General features: G+C 41.1%; 1 protein-coding gene across 1 annotated transcript in view; it reads right to left on the reverse strand.

Annotated features, from left to right (window-relative positions):
• ZFYVE26 (zinc finger FYVE-type containing 26) overlaps nucleotides 1-20,735 on the reverse strand; it is a gene marked incomplete at its 3' end in the record, with an annotated part of 634,764 nt that overhangs the window by 410,767 nt on the left and 203,262 nt on the right. The window contains 2 exon segments of the mRNA XM_053697844.1: nucleotides 392-588; nucleotides 13,020-13,759. Of these exon segments, the coding sequence (XP_053553819.1) occupies nucleotides 392-588; nucleotides 13,020-13,759 (937 nt within the window).

The raw sequence follows: 20,735 nt of genomic DNA on the forward strand, positions 1-20,735 counted from the left end.
CCGAGAAGTCTAAGAACGCTCCCCAGGTTGCTATAGCAACCATTACTCTTGCAATCAAACATGCATGCGTGCAGAGTTGAACTGACATGTCTCTCTAAAGCTGCAGCCTGCGCTTGTTACAAGATAGGGAGCAGCATAATCACTGAAGTACGTATGATCTGACATACATGTCAGTCGTCTGACTCAGTGATTAATTGGAGGTTCAATCAGTTCTTTTTCTGGGCAGTGGAATTAATAAATATTTCTTCAGTAGATATCTCCAAAAAACAAATAACATTTCATTGGTGTATACTGATAAAAATGTATGATTGTCATTTACATTGGAACCATGCTGTTCTTGAAAATGAATATAATGTCCCTTTAAGAATACCATATTTTCTCATTTTTGTACCTTCTGATAAACTTCCATCTCCTTTCTTTGATTTAGCAGCTCCAGTTTCAAGTCATCTGAGATACCTGGCTCACACACACAGTATGACAGAATCTCTCTGCAACAGTTTAATGGCCACTTCTCCAAAAATTGAAGAGCTTGTTTGCATCTCAATGTTGGGTCTTTAACACCAAGAAGATACTTCCAGCCATCCTTCTCTTCGCCCCAGAAATGAAAGAAAGAAAATCAACAATTCTCTCAAATTATACACACACATACATATACAAAATATTACATCTATTATATTTTACAAAGACATAAAAGTAAAAATTAAACTTTATAATTCAGAGCATATAAAAAAAACATTAAATTTACTTTTTTTTTTTAATATGCTTTGTTAAAGAGCATACCTATGTAGGCTCAGGAGAGTGCATGTGTCTTACGAGAGAGAGAGAGAGAGAGAGAGAGAGAGAGAGAGAGAGAGAGAGAGAGAGAGAGAGAGAGAGAGACTCAAGTACAAATACAGACACACACATGCCCAGATACAGGGAAAGATACATGGACAAAAAAATCATATAGAAAGCCAGAGAAATGGTGAGAGAGTTCAAAAAAGCAAACTTTGATTTAAAACATAATTTATGTAAGAACTTACCTGATAAATTCATTTCTTTCATATTAGCAAGAGTCCATGAGCTAGTGACGTATGGGATATACATTCCTACCAGGAGGGGCAAAGTTTCCCAAACCTTAAAATGCCTATAAATATACCCCTCACCACACCCACAATTCAGTTTAACGAATAGCCAAGAAGTGGGGTGATAAGAAAAAAGTGCGAAAGCATATAAAATAAGGAATTGGAATAATTGTGCTTTATACAAAAAAATCATAACCACCACAAAAAAAGGGCGGGCCTCATGGACTCTTGCTAATATGAAAGAAATGAATTTATCAGGTAAGTTCTTACATAAATTATGTTTTCTTTCATGTAATTAGCAAGAGTCCATGAGCTAGTGACGTATGGGATAATGACTACCCAAGATGTGGATCTTTCCACACAAGAGTCACTAGAGAGGGAGGGATAAAATAAAGACAGCCAATTCCTGCTGAAAATAATCCACACCCAAAATAAAGTTTAATGAAAAAACATAAGCAGAAGATTCAAACTGAAAACGCTGCCTGAAGTACTTTTCTACCAAAAACTGCTTCAGAAGAAGAAAATACAACAAAATGGTAGAATTTGGTGAAAGTATGCAAAGAGGACCAAGTTGCCGCTTTGCAAATCTGATCAACCGAAGCTTCATTCCTAAACGCCCAGGAAGTAGAAACTGACCTAGTAGAATGAGCTGTAATCCTATGAGGCGGAGTCTTACCCGACTCAACATAGGCAAGATGAATTAAAGATTTCAACCAAGATGCCAAAGAAATGGCAGAAGTTTTCTGGCCTTTCTAAAACCGGAAAAGATAACAAATAAACTTGAAGTCTTTCGGAAATACTTAGTAGCTTCAACATAATATTTCAAAGCTCTAATAACATCCAAAGAATGCAACGATTTCTCCTTAGAATTCTTAGGATTAAGACATAATGAAGGAACCACAATGTCTCTACTAATGTTGTTGGAATTCACAACTGAGGTAAAAATTCAAAAGAAGTTCGCAACACCGCCTTATCCTGATGAAAAATCAGAAAAGGAGACTCACAAGAAAGAGCAGATAATTCAGAAACTCTTCTGGCAGAAGAGATGGCCAAAAGGAACAACACTTTCCAAGAAAGTAATTTAATATCCAATGAATGCATAGGTTCAAATGGAGGAGCTTGAAGAGCCCCCAGAACCAAATTCAAACTCCAAGGAGGAGAAATTGACTTAATGACAGGCTTTATACGAACCAAAGCTTGTACAAAACAATGAATATCAGGAAGAATAGCAATCTGTCTGTGAAAAAGAACAGAAAGAGCAGAGATTTGACCTTTCAAGGAACTTGCGGACAAACCCTTATCTAAACCATCCTGAAGAAACTGTAATATTCTCGGTATTCTAAAAGAATGCCAAGAAAAATGAGAAAGACACCAAGAAATATAAGTCTTCCAGACTCTATAATATATCTCTCTGGATACAGATTTACGAGCCTGTAACATAGTATTAATCACAGAGTCAGAGAAACCTCTTTGACCAAGAATCAAGCGTTCAATCTCCATACCTTTAAATTTAAGGATTTCAGATCCTGATGGAAAAAAGGACCTTGAGACAAAAGGTCTGGTCTTAACGGAAGAGTCCACGGTTGGCAAGAGGCCATCCGGACAAGATCCGCATACCAAAACCTGTGAGGCCATGCCGGAGCTACCAGCAGAACAAACGAGCATTCCTTCAGAATCTTGGAGATTACTCTTGGAAGAAGAACTAGAGGCGGAAAGATATAGGCAGGATGATACTTCCAAGGAAGTGATAATGCATCCACTGCCTCCGCCTGAGGATCCCGGGATCTGGACAGATACCTGGGAAGTTTCTTGTTTAGATGAGAAGCCATCAGATCTATTTCTGGAAGTTCCCACATTTGAACAATCTGAAGAAAAACCTCTGGGTGAAGAGACCATTCGCCCGGATGCAACGTTTGGCGACTGAGATAATCCGCTTTCCAATTGTCCATACCTGGGATATGAACCGCAGAGATTAGACAGGAGCTGGATTCCGCCCAAACCAAAATTCGAGATACTTCTTTCATAGCCAGAGGACTGTGAGTCCCTCCTTGATGATTGATGTATGCCACAGTTGTGACATTGTCTATCTGAAAACAAATGAACAACTCTCTCTTGAGAAGAGGCCAAGACTGAAGAGCTCTGAAAATTGCACGGAGTTCCAAAATATTGATCGGAAATCTCACCTCCTGAGATTCCCAAACCCCTTGTGCCGTCAGATACCCCCACACAGCTCCCCAACCTGTAAGACTTGCATCTGTTGAGATTATAGTCCAGGTCGGAAGAACAAAGAAGCCCCCTGAACTAAACGATGGTGATCTGTCCACCATGTCAGAGAGTGTTGTAAAATCGGTTTAAAGATATTAATTGAGATATCTTTGAGTAATCCCTGCACCATTGGTTCAGCATACAGAGCTGAAGAGGTCGCATGTGAAAACGAGCAAAGGAGATCGCATCTGATGCGGCAGTCCTAAGACCCAACATTTCCATGCATAAGGCTACCAAAGGGAATGATTGTGACTGAAGGTTTTGACAAGCTGATATCAATGTTAAACTTCTCTTGTCTGACAAGGACAGAGTCATAGACACTGAATTTATCTAGAAACCTAAAAAGGTTACCCTTGTCTGAGGAATCAATGAACTGAATGGTAAATTGATCCTCCAACCATGAATTTGAAGAAACAACACAAGTCGATTCGTATGAGATTCTTCGAAAATGAGAAGACTGAGCAAGTACCAAGATATCGTCCAAATAAGGAAATACCAAAAACCTATTCTCTGATTACAGAAAAAACAGAATTTATGTTTACCTGATAAATTTCTTTCTCCAACGGTGTGTCCGGTCCACGGCGTCATCCTTACTTGTGGGATATTCTCTTCCCCAACAGGAAATGGCAAAGAGCCCAGCAAAGCTGGTCACATGATCCCTCCTAGGCTCCGCCTACCCCAGTCATTCGACCGACGTTAAGGAGGAATATTAGCATAGGAGAAACCATATGGTACCGTGGTGACTGTAGTTAAAGAAAATAAATTATCAGACCTGATTAAAAAAACCCGGGCGGGCCGTGGACCGGACACACCGTTGGAGAAATAAATTTATCAGGTAAACATAAATTCTGTTTTCTCCAACATAGGTGTGTCCGGTCCACGGCGTCATCCTTACTTGTGGGAACCAATACCAAAGCTTTAGGACACGGATGAAGGGAGGGAGCAAATCAGGTCACCTAAATGGAAGGCACCACGGCTTGCAAAACCTTTCTCCCAAAAATAGCCTCAGAAGAAGCAAAAGTATCAAACTTGTAAAATTTGGTAAAAGTGTGCAGTGAAGACCAAGTCGCTGCCCTACATATCTGATCAACAGAAGCCTCGTTCTTGAAGGCCCATGTGGAAGCCACAGCCCTAGTGGAATGAGCTGTGATTCTTTCAGGAGGCTGCCGTCCGGCAGTCTCGTAAGCCAATCTGATGATGCTTTTAATCCAAAAAGAGAGAGAGGTAGAAGTTGCTTTTTGACCTCTCCTTTTACCAGAATAAACAACAAACAAGGAAGATGTTTGTCTAAAATCCTTTGTAGCATCTAAATAGAATTTTAGAGCGCGAACAACATCCAAATTGTGCAACAAACGTTCCTTCTTTGAAACTGGTTTCGGACACAGAGAAGGCACGATAATCTCCTGGTTAATGTTTTTGTTAGAAACAACTTTCGGAAGAAAACCAGGTTTAGTACGTAAAACCACCTTATCTGCATGGAACACCAGATAAGGAGGGGAACACTGCAGAGCAGATAATTCTGAAACTCTTCTAGCAGAAGAAATTGCAACTAAAAACAAAACTTTCCAAGATAATAACTTAATATCAACGGAATGTAAGGGTTCAAACGGAACCCCCTGAAGAACTGAAAGAACTAAATTGAGACTCCAAGGAGGAGTCAAAGGTTTGTAGACAGGCTTAATTCTAACCAAAGCCTGAACAAAGGCTTGAACATCTGGCACAGCTGCCAGCTTTTTGTGAAGTAACACCGACAAGGCAGAAATCTGTCCCTTCAGGGAACTTGCCGATAATCCTTTTTCCAATCCTTCTTGAAGGAAGGATAGAATCCTAGGAATCTTAACCTTGTCCCAAGGGAATCCTTTAGATTCACACCAACAGATATATTTTTTCCAAATTTTGTGGTAAATCTTTCTAGTTACAGGCTTTCTGGCCTGAACAAGAGTATCGATAACAGAATCTGAGAAACCTCGCTTCGATAAAATCAAGCGTTCAATCTCCAGGCAGTCAGCTGGAGTGAAACCAGATTCGGATGTTCGAACGGACCCTGAACAAGAAGGTCTCGTCTCAAAGGTAGCTTCCAAGGTGGAGCCGATGACATATTCACCAGATCTGCATACCAAGTCCTGCGTGGCCACGCAGGAGCTATCAAGATCACCGACGCCCTCTCCTGATTGATCCTGGCTACCAGCCTGGGAATGAGAGGAAACGGCGGAAACACATAAGCTAGTTTGAAGGTCCAAGGTGCTACTAGTGCATCCACTAGAGCCGCCTTGGGATCCCTGGATCTGGACCCGTAACAGGGAACTTTGAAGTTCTGACGAGAGGCCATTAGATCCATGTCTGGAATGCCCCACAGCTGAGTGACTAGGGCAAAGATTTCCGGATGGAGTTCCCACTCCCCCGGATGCAATGTCTGACGACTCAGAAAATCCGCTTCCCAATTTTCCACTCCCGGGATGTGGATAGCAGACAGGTGGCAGGAGTGAGACTCCGCCCATAGAATAATCTTGGTCACTTCCTCCATCGCTAGGGAACTCCTTGTTCCCCCCTGATGGTTGATGTACGCAACAGTCGTCATGTTGTCTGATTGAAACCGTATGAACTTGGTCCTTGCTAGCTGAGGCCAAGCCTTGAGAGCATTGAATATCGCTCTCAGTTCCAGAATATTTATCGGTAGAAGAGATTCTTCCCGAGACCAAAGACCCTGAGCTTTCAGGGATCCCCAGACCGCGCCCCAGCCCGTCAGACTGGCGTCGGTCGTGACAATGACCCACTCTGGTCTGCGGAATGTCATCCCTTGTGACAGGTTGTCCAGGGACAGCCACCAACGGAGTGAGTCTCTGGTCCTCTGATTTACTTGTATCTTTGGAGACAAGTCTGTATAGTCCCCATTCCACTGACTGAGCATGCACAGTTGTAATGGTCTTAGATGGATGCGCGCAAAAGGAACTATGTCCATTGCCGCTACCATCAACCCGATCACTTCCATGCACTGAGCTACGGAAGGAAGAGGAACGGAATGAAGAATCCGACAAGAGTCCAGAAGCTTTGTTATTCTGGCCTCTGTTAGAAAAATCCTCATTTCTGAGGAATCTATAATTGTTCCCAAGAAGGGAACCCTTGTTGACGGGGATAGAGAACTCTTTTCCACGTTCACTTTCCAGCCGTGAGATCTGAGAAAGGCCAGGACGATGTCCGTGTGAGCCTTTGCTCGAGGGAGGGACGACGCTTGAATCAGAATGTCGTCCAGGTAGGGTACTACTGCAATGCCCCTTGGTCTTAGCACCGCTAGAAGGGACCCTAGTACCTTTGTGAAAATCCTTGGAGCAGTGGCTAATCCGAAAGGAAGCGCCACGAACTGGTAATGTTTGTCCAGGAATGCAAACCTTAGGAACCGATGATGTTCCTTGTGGATAGGAATATGTAGATACGCATCCTTTAAATCCACCGTGGTCATGAATTGACCTTCCTGGATGGAAGGAAGGATAGTTCGAATGGTTTCCATCTTGAACGATGGGACCTTGAGAAATTTGTTTAAGATCTTGAGATCTAGGATTGGTCTGAACGTTCCCTCTTTTTTGGGAACTATGAACAGATTGGAGTAGAACCCCATCCCTTGTTCTCTCAATGGAACAGGATGAATCACTCCCATTTTTAACAGGTCTTCTACACAATGTAAGAACGCCTGTCTTTTTATGTGGTCTGAAGACAACTGAGACCTGTGGAACCTCCCCCTTGGGGGAAGTCCCTTGAATTCCAGAAGATAACCCTGGGAGACTATTTCTAGCGCCCAAGGATCCAGAACATCTCTTGCCCAAGCCTGAGCGAAGAGAGAGAGTCTGCCCCCCACCAGATCCGGTCCCGGATCGGGGGCCAATATTTCATGCTGTCTTGGTAGCAGTGGCAGGTTTCTTGGCCTGCTTTCCCTTGTTCCAGCCTTGCATTGGTCTCCAAGCTGGCTTGGCCTGAGAAGTATTACCCTCTTGCTTAGAGGACGTAGCACCTTGGGCTGGTCCGTTTTTACGAAAGGGACGAAAATTAGGTCTATTTTTTGCCTTGAAAGGCCGATCCTGAGGAAGGGCATGGCCCTTACCCCCAGTGATATCAGAGATAATCTCTTTCAAGTCAGGACCAAACAGCGTTTTCCCCTTGAAAGGAATGTTTAGTAGCTTGTTCTTGGAAGACGCATCAGCCGACCAAGATTTCAACCAAAGCGCTCTGCGCGCCACAATAGCAAACCCAGAATTCTTAGCCGCTAACTTAGCCAATTGCAAAGAGGCGTCTAGAGTGAAAGAATTAGCCAATTTGAGAGCATTGACTCTGTCCATAATCTCCTCATAAGGAGGAGAGTCACTATCGAGCACCTTAATCAGTTCATCAAACCAGAAATATGCGGCTGTAGTGACAGGGACAATGCATGAAATGGGTTGTAGAAGGTAACCCTGCTGAACAAACATCTTTTTAAGCAAACCTTCTAATTTTTTATCCATAGGATCTTTGAAAGCACAACTATCCTCTATGGGAATAGTGGTGCGTTTGTTTAAAGTAGAAACCGCTCCCTCGACCTTGGGGACTGACTGCCATAAGTCCTTTCTGGGGTCGACCATAGGAAACAATTTTTTAAATATGGGGGGAGGGACGAAAGGAATACCGGGCCTTTCCCATTCTTTATTAACAATGTCCGCCACCCGCTTGGGTATAGGAAAAGCTTCTGGGAGCCCCGGCACCTCTAGGAACTTGTCCATTTTACATAGTTTCTCTGGGATGACCAAATTTTCACAATCATCCAGAGTGGATAATACCTCCTTAAGCAAAATGCGGAGATGTTCCAATTTAAATTTAAATGTAATCACATCAGATTCAGCCTGCTGAGAAATGTTCCCTAAATCAGTAATTTCTCCCTCAGACAAAACCTCCCTGGCCCCCTCAGATTGGGTTAGGGGCCCTTCAGAGATATTAATATCAGCGTCGTCATGCTCTTCAGTAACTAAAACAGAGCATCCACGCTTACGCTGACAAGGGTTCATTTTGGCTAAAATGTTTTTGACAGAATTATCCATTACAGCCGTTAATTGTTGCATAGTAAGGAGTATTGGCGCGCTAGATGTACTAGGGGCCTCCTGAGTGGGCAAGACTCGTGTAGACGAAGGAGGGAATGATGCAGTACCATGCTTACTCCCCTCACTTGAGGAATCATCTTGGGCATCATTGTCATTATCACATAAATCACATTTATTTAAATGAATAGGAATTCTGGCTTCCCCACATTCAGAACACAGTCTATCTGGTAGTTCAGACATGTTAAACAGGCATAAACTTGATAAGAAAGTACAAAAAACGTTTTGAATTTTAAACTGAACACACTTTATTACTGCAATTGCGAAAAAACATGAAGGAATTGTTCAAAATTCACCAAACTTTCACCACAGTGTCTTAAAGCCTTGAAAATATTGCACACCAATTTTGGAAGCTTTAACCCTTAAAATAACGGAACCGGAGCCGTTTTAAGCTTTAACCCCTTTACAGTCCCTGGTATCTGCTTTGCTGAGACCCAACCAAACCCAAAGGGGAATACGATACCAAATGACGCCTTCAGAAGTCTTTTATAAGTATCAGAGCTCCTCTCACATGCGACTGCATGCCATGCCTCTCAAAAAGAAGTGCGCAACACCGGCGCGAAAATGAGACTCTGCCTATGCTTTGGGAAAGCCCCTAAAGAATAAGGTGTCTAAAACAGTGCCTGCCGATATTATTATATCAAAATACCCAGAATAAATGATTCCTCAAGGCTAAATAAGTGTTAATATCAATCGATTTAGCCCAAAAAAGGTCTACAGTCTAAATAAGCCCTTGTGAAGCCCTTATTTACAATCGTAATAAACATGGCTTACCGGATCCCATAGGGAAAATGACAGCTTCCAGCATTACATCGTCTTGTTAGAATGTGTCATACCTCAAGCAGCAAAGGACTGCAAACTGTTCCCCCAACTGAAGTTAATTGCTCTCAACAGTCCTGTGTGGAACAGCCATGGATTTTAGTTACGGTTGCTAAAATCATTTTCCTCATACAAACAGAATTCTTCATCTCTTTTCTGTTTCTGAGTAAATAGTACGTACCAGCACTATTTGAAAATAACAAACTCTTGATTGAATAATGAAAAACTACAGTTAAACACTAAAAAACTCTAAGCCATCTCCGTGGAGATGTTGCCTGTACAACGGCAAAGAGAATGACTGGGGTAGGCGGAGCCTAGGAGGGATCATGTGACCAGCTTTGCTGGGCTCTTTGCCATTTCCTGTTGGGGAAGAGAATATCCCACAAGTAAGGATGACGCCGTGGACCGGACACACCTATGTTGGAGAAAAGGGGCACCGAGAACCTTTGAAAAAAATTCTTGGAACTGAGGCTAGGCCAAACGGTAGAGCCACAAAACTGGTAATGCTTGTCTAAAAAGAGAATCTCAGACACTAAAAGTGATCTGGATGAATCGGAATATGCAGATACACATCCTGTAAATCTATTGTAGACATATAATGCCCTTGCTAAACAAAAGGCAGGATAGTCCTACAGTAACCATCTTGAATGTTGGTATCCTAACATAACGATTCAATAATGACAGATCCGGAACTGGTCTGAAGGAATTTACCTTCTTTGGTACAAATGAAGAGATAAAATAAAACCCCAGCCTCTGTTCCAGAACTGGAACTGGCATAAATACTCCAGCCAACTCTAGATCTGAAACACATTACAGAAATGCTGAGTCTTTGCTGTGTTAACTGGGACACGGGAAAGAAAAGAATCTCTTAGCAGGAGGCCTTAACTTGAAGCCAATTCTGTACCTTTCTGAAACAATGTTTCTGAAACCAGAGATTAAGAACGGAATTGATCCAAATTTCTTTGAAGAAAACGTAATCTGCCCCATACCAGCTGAGCTGGAATAAGGGCCGCACCTTCATAGGTACTTAGGAGCTGGCTATAGGTTTCTATAAGGCTTGGATATATTCCAAACTGGAAATAGTTTCCAAACTGATACCGCTCCTGAGGATGAAGGATCAGGCTTTTGTTCCTTGTGAGGAAAGGAACTAAAATGATTATTTACCCTGGAAAGAAAGGGAAAGCAAAGATGACTTAGAAGACATGTCAGCATTCCAAGTTAAATCCATAAAGCTTCTCTAGCTAAAATAGCTAGAGACATATACCTGACATCAACTCTAATGATATCAAAAGATGGTATCACCAATAAAATTATTAGCATGTTATAGAATAATAATAATGCTATAAAATTATGATCTGTTACTTGTTGCGCTAAAGCTTCTAATCAAAAAGTTGAAGCTGCAGCAACATCCGCTAAAAATATAGCAGGTCTAAGAAGATTACCTGAACATAAGTAAGCTTTTCTTAGAAAGGATTCAATTTTCCTATCTAAAGGATCCTTAAATGAAGTACTATCTGCCGTAGGAATAGTAGTACATTAGCAGGAGTAGAGATAGCCCCATAACCTTAGGGATTTTTGTCTCAAAAAACTCTAATCTGTCAGATGGCACAGGATATAATTTGCTTAAACGTCTAGAAGGAGTAAATAAATTACCCAAATTATTCCATTCCCTGGAAATTACTTCAGAAATAGCATCAGGGAGATAAAACACTTCTGGAATAACTACAGGAGATTTAAAAACCTTATTTAAACGTTTACATTTAGAATCAAGAGGACCAGAATCCTCTATTTCTAATGCAAATAACACTTCTTTAAGTAAAGAACGAATAAATTCCATCTTGAACAAATACAAAGATTTATCAGCATCAACCTCTGAGACAGAAACCTCTGAACCAGAAGAACCATTATCAGTATCAGAATGATGATGTTCATTTAAAAATTCATCTGAAAAAAGAGAAGTTTTAAAAGACTTTTATGTATACTAGAAGGAGAAATAACAGACATAGCCTTCTTAATGGATTTAAAAAATAAAATCTCTTATGTTATCAGGAACACTCTGAAAATTAGATGTTGACGGAACAGCAACAGGTAATGTAACAGTACTAAAGGAAATTTTATCTGCATTAATAAGTTTGACATGACATGCAATACAAATAACAGCTGGAGAAACAGATACCAAAAGTTTATAGCAGATACACTTAGCTTGGTAGCTCCAGCACTGTGCAGTGATTTTCCTGAAGTAACTTCTGACTCAGTTGCAACGTGGAACATCTTGCAATATGTAAAAGAAAAAAACAACATATAAAGCAAAATTGATCAAATTCCTTAAATGACAGTTTCAGGAATGGGAAAAAATGCCAAAGAACAAGCTTCTAGCAACCAGAAGCAATAAAAAATGAGACTTAAATAATGTGGAGACAAAAGTGACGCCCATATTTTTTCGCGCCAAATAAGATGCCCACATTATTTGGCGCCTAAATGCTTTTTGGCGCCAAAAATGACGCCACATCCGGAACGCCGACATTTTTGGCGCAAAATAACGTCAAAGAATGACGCAACTTCCGGCGACACGTATGACGCCGGAAACGGAAATAGAATTTTTGCGCCAAAAAAGTCCGCGCCAAGAATGACGCAATAAAATGAAGCATTTTCAGCCCCCGCGAGCCTAACAGCCCACAGGGAAAAAGTCAAATTTTAAGGTAAAAAATGTTAAATTAAAATGCATTATCCCAAATATGAAACTGACTGTCTGAAAAATAAGGAAAGTTGAACATTCTGAGTCAAGGCAAATAAATGTTTGAATACATATATTTAGAACTTTATAAACAAAGTGCCCAACCATAGCTAGGAGTGTCACAGAAAATAAGACTTACTTACCCCAGGACACTCATCTACATATAGCAGATAGCCAAACCAGTACTGAAACGAGAATCAGCAGAGGTAATGGTATATATAAGAGTATATCGTCGATCTGAAAAGGGAGGTAAGAGATGAATCTCTACGACCGATAACAGAGAACCTATGAAATAGACCCCTTAGAAGGAGATCACTGCATTCAAATAGGCAATACTCTCCTCACATCACTCTGACATTCACTGCACGCTGAGAGGAAAACCGGGCTCCAACTTGCTGCGGAGCGCATATCAACGTAGAATCTAGCACAAACTTACTTCACCACCTCCATCGGAGGCAAAGTTTGTAAAACTGAATTGTGGGTGTGGTGAGGGGTGTATTTATAGGCATTTTAAGGTTTGGGAAACTTTGCCCCTCCTGGTAGGAATGTATATCCCATACGTCACTAGCTCATGGACTCTTGCTAATTACATGAAAGAAATTAACTTTATGGTTTCCTAATGTTAAATAACCTAATATAAACAATTAATTATGAATAATTATTTTAAACATATAGTGCTATAATTGGGTTTTTGTGAGAACCCCTCTACCATCAGTTTTATGATGTAAGCAGGACCCTTCAATGGCATTATAGGCTACAAAATATCATTTTCAAATACCATTTACAAATTGGTAATAAAATGTTAATAACTAGGTGTTTATGGAGACATTTGATATTTCTAATAAAACGAACAAGGGGCAGAGATATTATGTACGATTGTGAAGGAAAGCTTGAAATCTAATGCTAAATAACGTACAAATTTTAAAAAATTATACAACGATCAATTCAGACCATGTACATTAAATCAAAGAAAGGAGATGGAAGTGACAAAGAACTAGACGATAAAAACATATAACTTACCTTCAACAGCTGCACAGCATAAGAGCGCATCTCTGACCTCAGTGAGGTCACCAATACTATCCGCATAGAGATCCAGCATCTGAAAGGCACTAGTCCAGTCTTTTTTTGTGACTGCTTCCTGGAAAAAACTGGCTATCACTCTCATTGCAGTAGGGGCATGCAAACCCAGAAGCACCAAGGTAGCACAAGGCTTCCCACAGACATAACTAACAAACCGGATTCCCTCAGCCTGACCATCTCTAAAAGGTACAGCCATTGTGCTGAGGAACCGTTGCAGAACTGGAAACTCTGAGAGCAACGAGTCACATTCTTTAACAATGTTTTCCATTTCTAATGGACTCTCCTTTTTGCTTCCTCTTAATTCCATCCAGGAAATACCTGATTTTAGCTTTACAGGCTTTGATGCACTTAAGCAAGCTATAAGTGCTGTTAAATTTGACTTTGACTTTAGAAAGTTTAAAGCAGATGCAGTGAGAGCATACTGATTGGAGTCAGGAGTAGGTGAAATAGGCGAATTAGTAACTAATTCTTCTGTATCATAACTGCTGGCGATCTGGATAACTGCATCTGGCAAACAGAGTTCCACACACTTCTTAGCTGATTGCTGTATACAAATGAAGAGAGATTGTGTCTGGCTTTTTTTTCTGGTGGAACAAAATGACATTGGTTCACAGCAGTAATCAGTGATCACATTCTCTACATTCAGCCCAATGCTTTCCTTCTCCAACAACAAAGACAACCTGAAATATTAAAAGGATACTAAACTCAATATTCCATTACTCATCAAACAAAAATAAATAAATGAATAAAAATAAATAAATAAAAAAATAAATAAAAAATATCGAGGATCAAGGACAAGAGTAGTAATTTTCATGAGTTATTTAGATTTAGAACATTCTTGGCCATATCATTGTGGATAATCTAAAATAATTAATTAAAAAATCTGTGCATCATTGGCAATAAGGCAGTGCAATTAGTTGTCTTGGGACAGTGCATGCTGCAGTTCCTTTATCCTAATTTTTGAGCCATGGGACTTTTCTGTTTTTCTGCTGCACACTAAATAAAGTTTTTCTACCTTTAGAAGCTATTTTGTATTTTTGCTTTTATCCGGAGCGGTCAGATGATGCCGTGAACTATTCTGGCTGCTTACTGTGTATGTTTGGCGTGTAGACGAGGAAACTGTTTATCTGCTACCCTGGATTTACGGTTAGGATTGCAGGAGAATGATCGGTACACACGCTGAACAAATGCTAGCCTCAAGGATCTACTGTTGGTAAGCGCCATTGTTTCTCTGTTGATTTGCCATGGGACAGGGCTAGATTTTATTTTTGTCTTACTTTTTTAATTAGAGATCTGTTTAAGTGGCTGTCAACATCAGATTTATTGTAATGTGGAAGAAAACACCTAGGCACTTCTTGTCTTTTCATTCAGCTGAAGCCCCTCTCTTTAACCTAAGGCACATCTACACTTTGCAGTGTAGGAAAAAAACTGCACTGTGATGAAAAATTTTCACCTAACACATGCACACTAAAGAAATAAACTCAAAATTTTAATTACAGAGAAACCATCCAAATTATGTTTTATACTGATTATTTTTGCATTTTTTAACACTCTATAATATGTTTAGTCATATTTTTGATTACTGCATAAATAATACATTCTAGACACAGAGCATACGTTTCCCTATTTTGTTTCTACCTTTTTGCCATAGGTAAGTTTAATCGAAACCTAACATCTGCTAGATTCCCAAACTCTAATTTAGGGGTGACAAACCTTTTCGTGTGTGTGTGTCCAAATCATGTAAAATTATCTTACAGTTAAATGGCTGCTATCATGGAAAAATTATTTATTAGGATAATTGCAGCCAAAACAAAAGCAGTATGGCGATAGCCCAGAGGTGGGGTACCACCTTGGGCGCTGTTGCCATAGGTTAACCACCGCTGATCAAATTTTTTTTATATCTATTCTTTTTCTATTTCTTATAATAGTGTAAACTAAGTACTCGTTTGGTCTGGTCTACTTAACATCAGAAGATCAACATTCTTGACAGTCCACTTCCAGAGTGTAATAACAGCTTTCAATTCTTTTATTGTGGCATTTTATTTAATTTCTACACACACACCAAGGAGGATAAGCTAAATATACTTGATGCTTTTTTATTGGTATGTTCCTGGACTGCTCTGAGACAACAAACATGGCCAATTAAGCCCTAATTTAAATATGACCTCTTGTTCTCCAAAAATGCCTTCTGTAATGAAAGACTTGTTTTCTGCAGTTATTACACCAGAGCAAGGTCTGATAAATAGCTGTATTCAAACAGAAAACAAAATTTATGCTTACCTGATAAATTGCTTTCTTTCCGGATATGGTGAGTCCACTCCAATTTCCCACAATCCACAGTTATTGGACAGAAGGAAAATGGATTAAAGGAGTAACACAAGGTGAATGAAGTTTAGTAAAACAACAGAAACAAAACACTGTCTTTAAAATACAGGGCGGGGCCGTGGACTCACCATATCTGGAAAGAAATAAATTTATCAGGTAAGCCTACATTTTGTTTTCTTTCCTAAGATATGGTGAGTCCACGGCATCCTCAATTACTGTTGGGAACCAATACCCAAGCTAAAGGACAAGACAGGTATACCTAAACGGAAAGCACCACTGCTTGAAGAACCTTTCTCCCAAAAGAAGTCTCAGCCGAAGCAAAAGTATCAAACTTATAACATTTGGGAAAAGTATGCAGAGAGGACCAAGTTGTAGCCTTGCAAATCTGTTCCACAGAAGCTTCATTTTTGAAAGCCCAAGGAGAGACAGTCCTAGTGGAGCGGGCTGTGATTCTCTCAGGAGGCTGTTGTCCAGCAATTTCATACGCCAAACAAATTATACTTCTCAACCAAAGAGAAAGAGAAGTAGCAGTAGCTTTCTGACCTTTACGTTTCCCAGAAAAACAAACAATGAAGAAGACTGGCAAAAATCCTTAGTTGCCTGCAAATAGAATTTAAGAGCACGCACAACATCCAGGTTGTGCAACAAACGTTCCTTATGAGGAGGAGGATTATGACAGAGAGAAGGAACAACAATTTCCTGATTTTTATTGCTATCCGAAACAACCTTAGGAAGGAAACCAAACTTAGTACGAAGAACTGCCTTATCTGCATGAAAAACTTACCTCTGAAGTTAGAATTTAAGAGCACGCACAACATCTAGGTTGTGCAACAAATGTTCCTTATGAGAAGGATTAGAGAGAAGGAACAACAATTTCCTGATTAATATTGCTATCCGAAACAACCTTAGGAAGGAAACCAAACTTAGTACGAAGAACTGCCTTATCTGCATGAAAAATGAGATAAGGCGAATCGCACTGCAAAGCTGAGAGTTCCGAGACTCTCCGAGCAGAAGAGATAGCAGTAAGAAACAAAACCTTCCAAGATAACAATTTAATATCTATGGAATGCATTGGCTCAAACAGAGCCTGCTGCAAAACTTTAAGAACAAGATTAAGGCTCCAAGGTGGAGCAACAGACTTAAACACAGGCCTGATTCAGACCAAAAAGATTGCACATCTGGTACGTCAGCCAGATGCTTGTGCAGCAAAATAGATAAAGCAGAAGTCTAACCCTTCAGAGTACTGACAGACAAACCCTTCTCCAGACCTTCCTGGAGAAAAGACAAAATACTTGGAATCCTGACCCTACTGCAAGAGTAGTCCTTGGATTCACACCAATAAAGATATTTACGCCATATCTTATGATAAATCTTTCTAGTAACAGGCTTACAAGCCTGAATCATGGTCTGAATGACCGAATCAGAAAATCCACACTTAGACAAAACTAAGCCTTCAATCTCCAAGCAGTCAGCTTCAGAGAAATGAGATGTAGGTGAAGGAAAGGACCCTGAAGTAGTGGGTCCTTCCTTTGAGGAAGTCTCCAAGGAGGAACACATCTCCACTAAGTCTGCATACCAGATCCTGCGAGGCCACGCAGGCGCTATTAGAATCACTGATGCCCTCTCCTGCTTGATACGAGCAATGACTCGTGGAAGGAGAGCAAACGGAGGAAACAGGTATGCCAACCTGAAGTTCCAAGGAACTGCCAAAGCATCCATCAGGAAGGCCTGAGGATCCCTTGACCTGTACCTTGGAAGCTTGGCATTCTGTCGAGACGCCATCAGATCCAACTCTGGTACCCCCCCATTTGATGGTTAACCTGGAGAACACCACCGGATGGAGTTCCCACTCCCCAGGATGAAAAGTCTGTCTGCTCAAGAAATTGTCCACTCCTGGAATGTGGATGGCAGATAGACAGCAATTCCCACTGAATGATCCGAGCCACCTCATTCATGGCTAAGGAACTCCAAGTGCCTCCCTGGTGGTGTAAGCCACTGGGGTTATGTTGTCTGACTGGAACCTGATAAACCGGGCTAAGGCCAGTTGAGGCCAAGTCATCAAGGCATTGAAGATCGCTCTCAACTCAAAGTCCCTGCACCTTCAATGAATCCCAGAATGCTCCTGTCAGGGTTTTTTCCCTGCTTTTTTTGCCATGTGCTGCTGGCAGCCATTTTACTCACCTCTCTTGCTGACTCTGGTGCATACTGTGTGATGCTACTCATTTCCTGAACTTCCTTTTATGGCCAGACTGGTGTACATCATCCGTGTGAGACAGGATGCAGTCTCAGAATTGTGATGTCATCACTTATTATTTAAAGGGCCTCTGTTCAGTATGCTTTGCCTTTGCGTTGTCTCAGACCTGTTTGTGAGAGCTCCTGTGTATTACCTGGCTGTCTGACGTCCCTCCTGGTTCCTGATTCCTAGCTTGTTCCTGACTCTGCTGTTCTCCTTCTTCCTGATTCCGGCTCGTCTGACTACTCGCTTTGGCTCCTGACTCGGTTCGTCTGACTACCAGCTCTGGTTTTGATTCCTGGTTTGTTATTTGACTTGTGGACTTTTTATTAATTTTTTCTATTAATAAAGGTGTGATTATTTTTGCACTTCTCGTCTCAGTCTGATTCCTGGCACCCTGACAGCTCCCCACCCCATCAGGCTGGCGTTCGTGGTCACAATTACCCAGGAAGGTCTCTGAAAACATGTCCCTTAAGACAGATGTTACTGAGACAGCCACCAAGGGAGAGAATCTCTTGACGACTGATCTAGCACTATCTTCTGAGACAGATCTGCATAATCCCCATTCCACTGCCTGAGCATGCATAACTGGTGGAATCGAGCAGAGGGGATGATGTCCAGGGAAGCAACCATCAGACCAATTACCTCCATACATTAGGCCACTGACGGCCAAACAGCAGACTGTAGAGATAGGCAAGAATCTTGTTTTTTCTGACCTCCGTCAAAAATATTTTCATTGATAGGGAATCTATAATGGTCCCAAAGAAAACCACCCTTGTAGCTAGAACAAGGGAACTCTTTCCCAAATTTACCTTCTATCCGTGGGAACAAAGAAAAGACAACAAGATCTCTGTGTTAAATTTTGCTAGTTGAAAAGATGGCGCCTGAACCAGAATGTCATCCAGATAGGGGGCCACAGCAACTCCCTGAGACAGAATCACTGCCAAAAGAGCCACCAGAACCTTTGAGAAAATTCTGGGAGCTGTGGCAAGGCCAAATGGAAGGGGCACAAACTGAAAGTGAGTGTCCAGAAAAGCAAACCTCAGAAATTTGTGATGATCCCTGTGGATGGGAACATAAAGGTACCTTCAGATCTATGGTCGTCATGAACTGACCCTCTTGTACTAAAGGAAGGATGGTACGGACAGCCTCCATCTTAAAGGACGGTAATTTGAGAAACTTGTTTAGACACTTTAGGTCTAGAATCGGTCGGAAAGTTCCCTCATTTTTGGGAACCATGAACAGATTGGAGTAGAACCCCATACCCTGCTCCTGAACTGGAACAATCACTCCTAGATAGGAAAGGTCCTGTACACATTTCAAGAATTCCTCTCTTTTTATTTGGTCTGCAGATAATCTTGAGTGGTGAAACCTGCTCCAGGGGGGAAAGGTCTTGAATTCTAACTTGTAACCCTGGGATACTATGTCCATGGCCCATACATCGAAACCAGATATTTTGGCTCCTAACTTAATAACCTGCAAAGAAGCGTCAGTAATAACGAAATTGGCTAGCTTAAGAGTCTTTATCCCATCCTGGATCTCCTCCAAAGGAGTCTCAGCCTGAAGAGACTCAGACAAGGCGTCAAACCAATAAGCCACCGCACTTGTCACGGTAGCAATACACACTGCAGTTTGCCATTGGAGACCTTGGTGAACATACATCTTTTTAAAGTAAGCCTCCAGCTTCTTGTCCATTGGATCCTTGAAAAAACAGCTATCCTCAATAGGAATAGTGGTTCTCTTAGCCAGAGTAGAAATCGCACCTTCTACCTTGGGTACCGTCTGCCACGACTCCTTAATGGAGTCTGCCACCGGAAACATCTTTTTAAAAAACGGAGATGGGGAAAAAGGAATCCCAGGTCTCTCCCATTCCCGTGCTATAATTTCTGTAGAATGGTCTGGTACCGGAAACATCTCAACAGAGGAGGGAACATCAAAATATCTATTTAATTTACTAGATCTCTTAGGGTTGACAACGACAGGAACATCGGAGTCATCCAGGGTAGCCAAAACCTCCTTTAAAAAAACACGAAGGTGTTCAAGCTTAAATCTGAAAGATACCATTTCAGCATCAGAAGAAGGAATTATACTATCCGAATCTGAGATTTCACCCTCAGAAGCTACCGATATATCTTCCTCTTCAGACTTATGAGAAAGAGCAGCCTGGTTAGCCGTGGCTGGATCAGAAACCTTACTATCTGATTCCCTAAATTTCCTCTTGCGTCTTCCCTGTAGCATGGGGATGGCAGCTGATGCTTCAAATACCGCAGAGAATACCTGAGCAGCAATTTCTGCTTGTAAATAGACTCCTCCAGGAGATTGTGAGGAACCGCAGGGTATTGCATGTGACGTTGTTAAAAACTTGGGACGTTTGATAAGAAAGCTGTGGCATTGCCTGAACAGCATCAACCTGAGGGATTGGTGGCTCAGGAACAGCAAGTCTATGTTTATACATCAATGTTTTTTTCAATACAAGAAGAACAAAAGGGCAAAGGAGGTTCAACTTGGTTTTCTAAACAAAGCTTGCATTCAACAGAGGGCACAAGTTCCAGGTCCATATTGCAAACAAAATTAACAATACAGCAAGAAACAAAAAAAGAGAAAAAAAAGTTTACATTTTTTAAATTTTCAGTACTGTTTCTTTAAGAATATCCGTTCCCAAAGTAACTAAGGGCTGTTAACAGCTAAACTTGCAAAAAAAAAAAAAAAAAACAACGATGTAAGTTTAATTATCAATGAAATGAGTTGCCACAGTAATTCAGACCTTCTTTCAGATGGAGGATATAGAGAGGGACTAACCAAAAAACAGCTCTACAACTCAGCACTATCACTGAGGTGTGTACCTATCCCCTCTGCACTCCGGACAAATATAGCGACTCTTGCTTTCCTTTATTTGTTTCTGGATGATTAACTGCGGAGACCGGAAAGAAGACTGCTATAAGCTGTGCAACAGAGAAAAACGCGTGCTTTAGAGTAAAATACTGCTACAGTAAACAGATCGAACTCTCCTCTTACGTCATAGGCGGGCCCGGCGGCCATTAGGGATTAAAAATTAAAAATGTAATCTTTTCCCTACGAGTACTACAAAGCACCCATTC

This window comes from Bombina bombina, chromosome 1 (assembly GCF_027579735.1).
Source record: "Bombina bombina isolate aBomBom1 chromosome 1, aBomBom1.pri, whole genome shotgun sequence".
NCBI classification, from domain to species: Eukaryota; Metazoa; Chordata; class Amphibia; order Anura; family Bombinatoridae; genus Bombina; species Bombina bombina.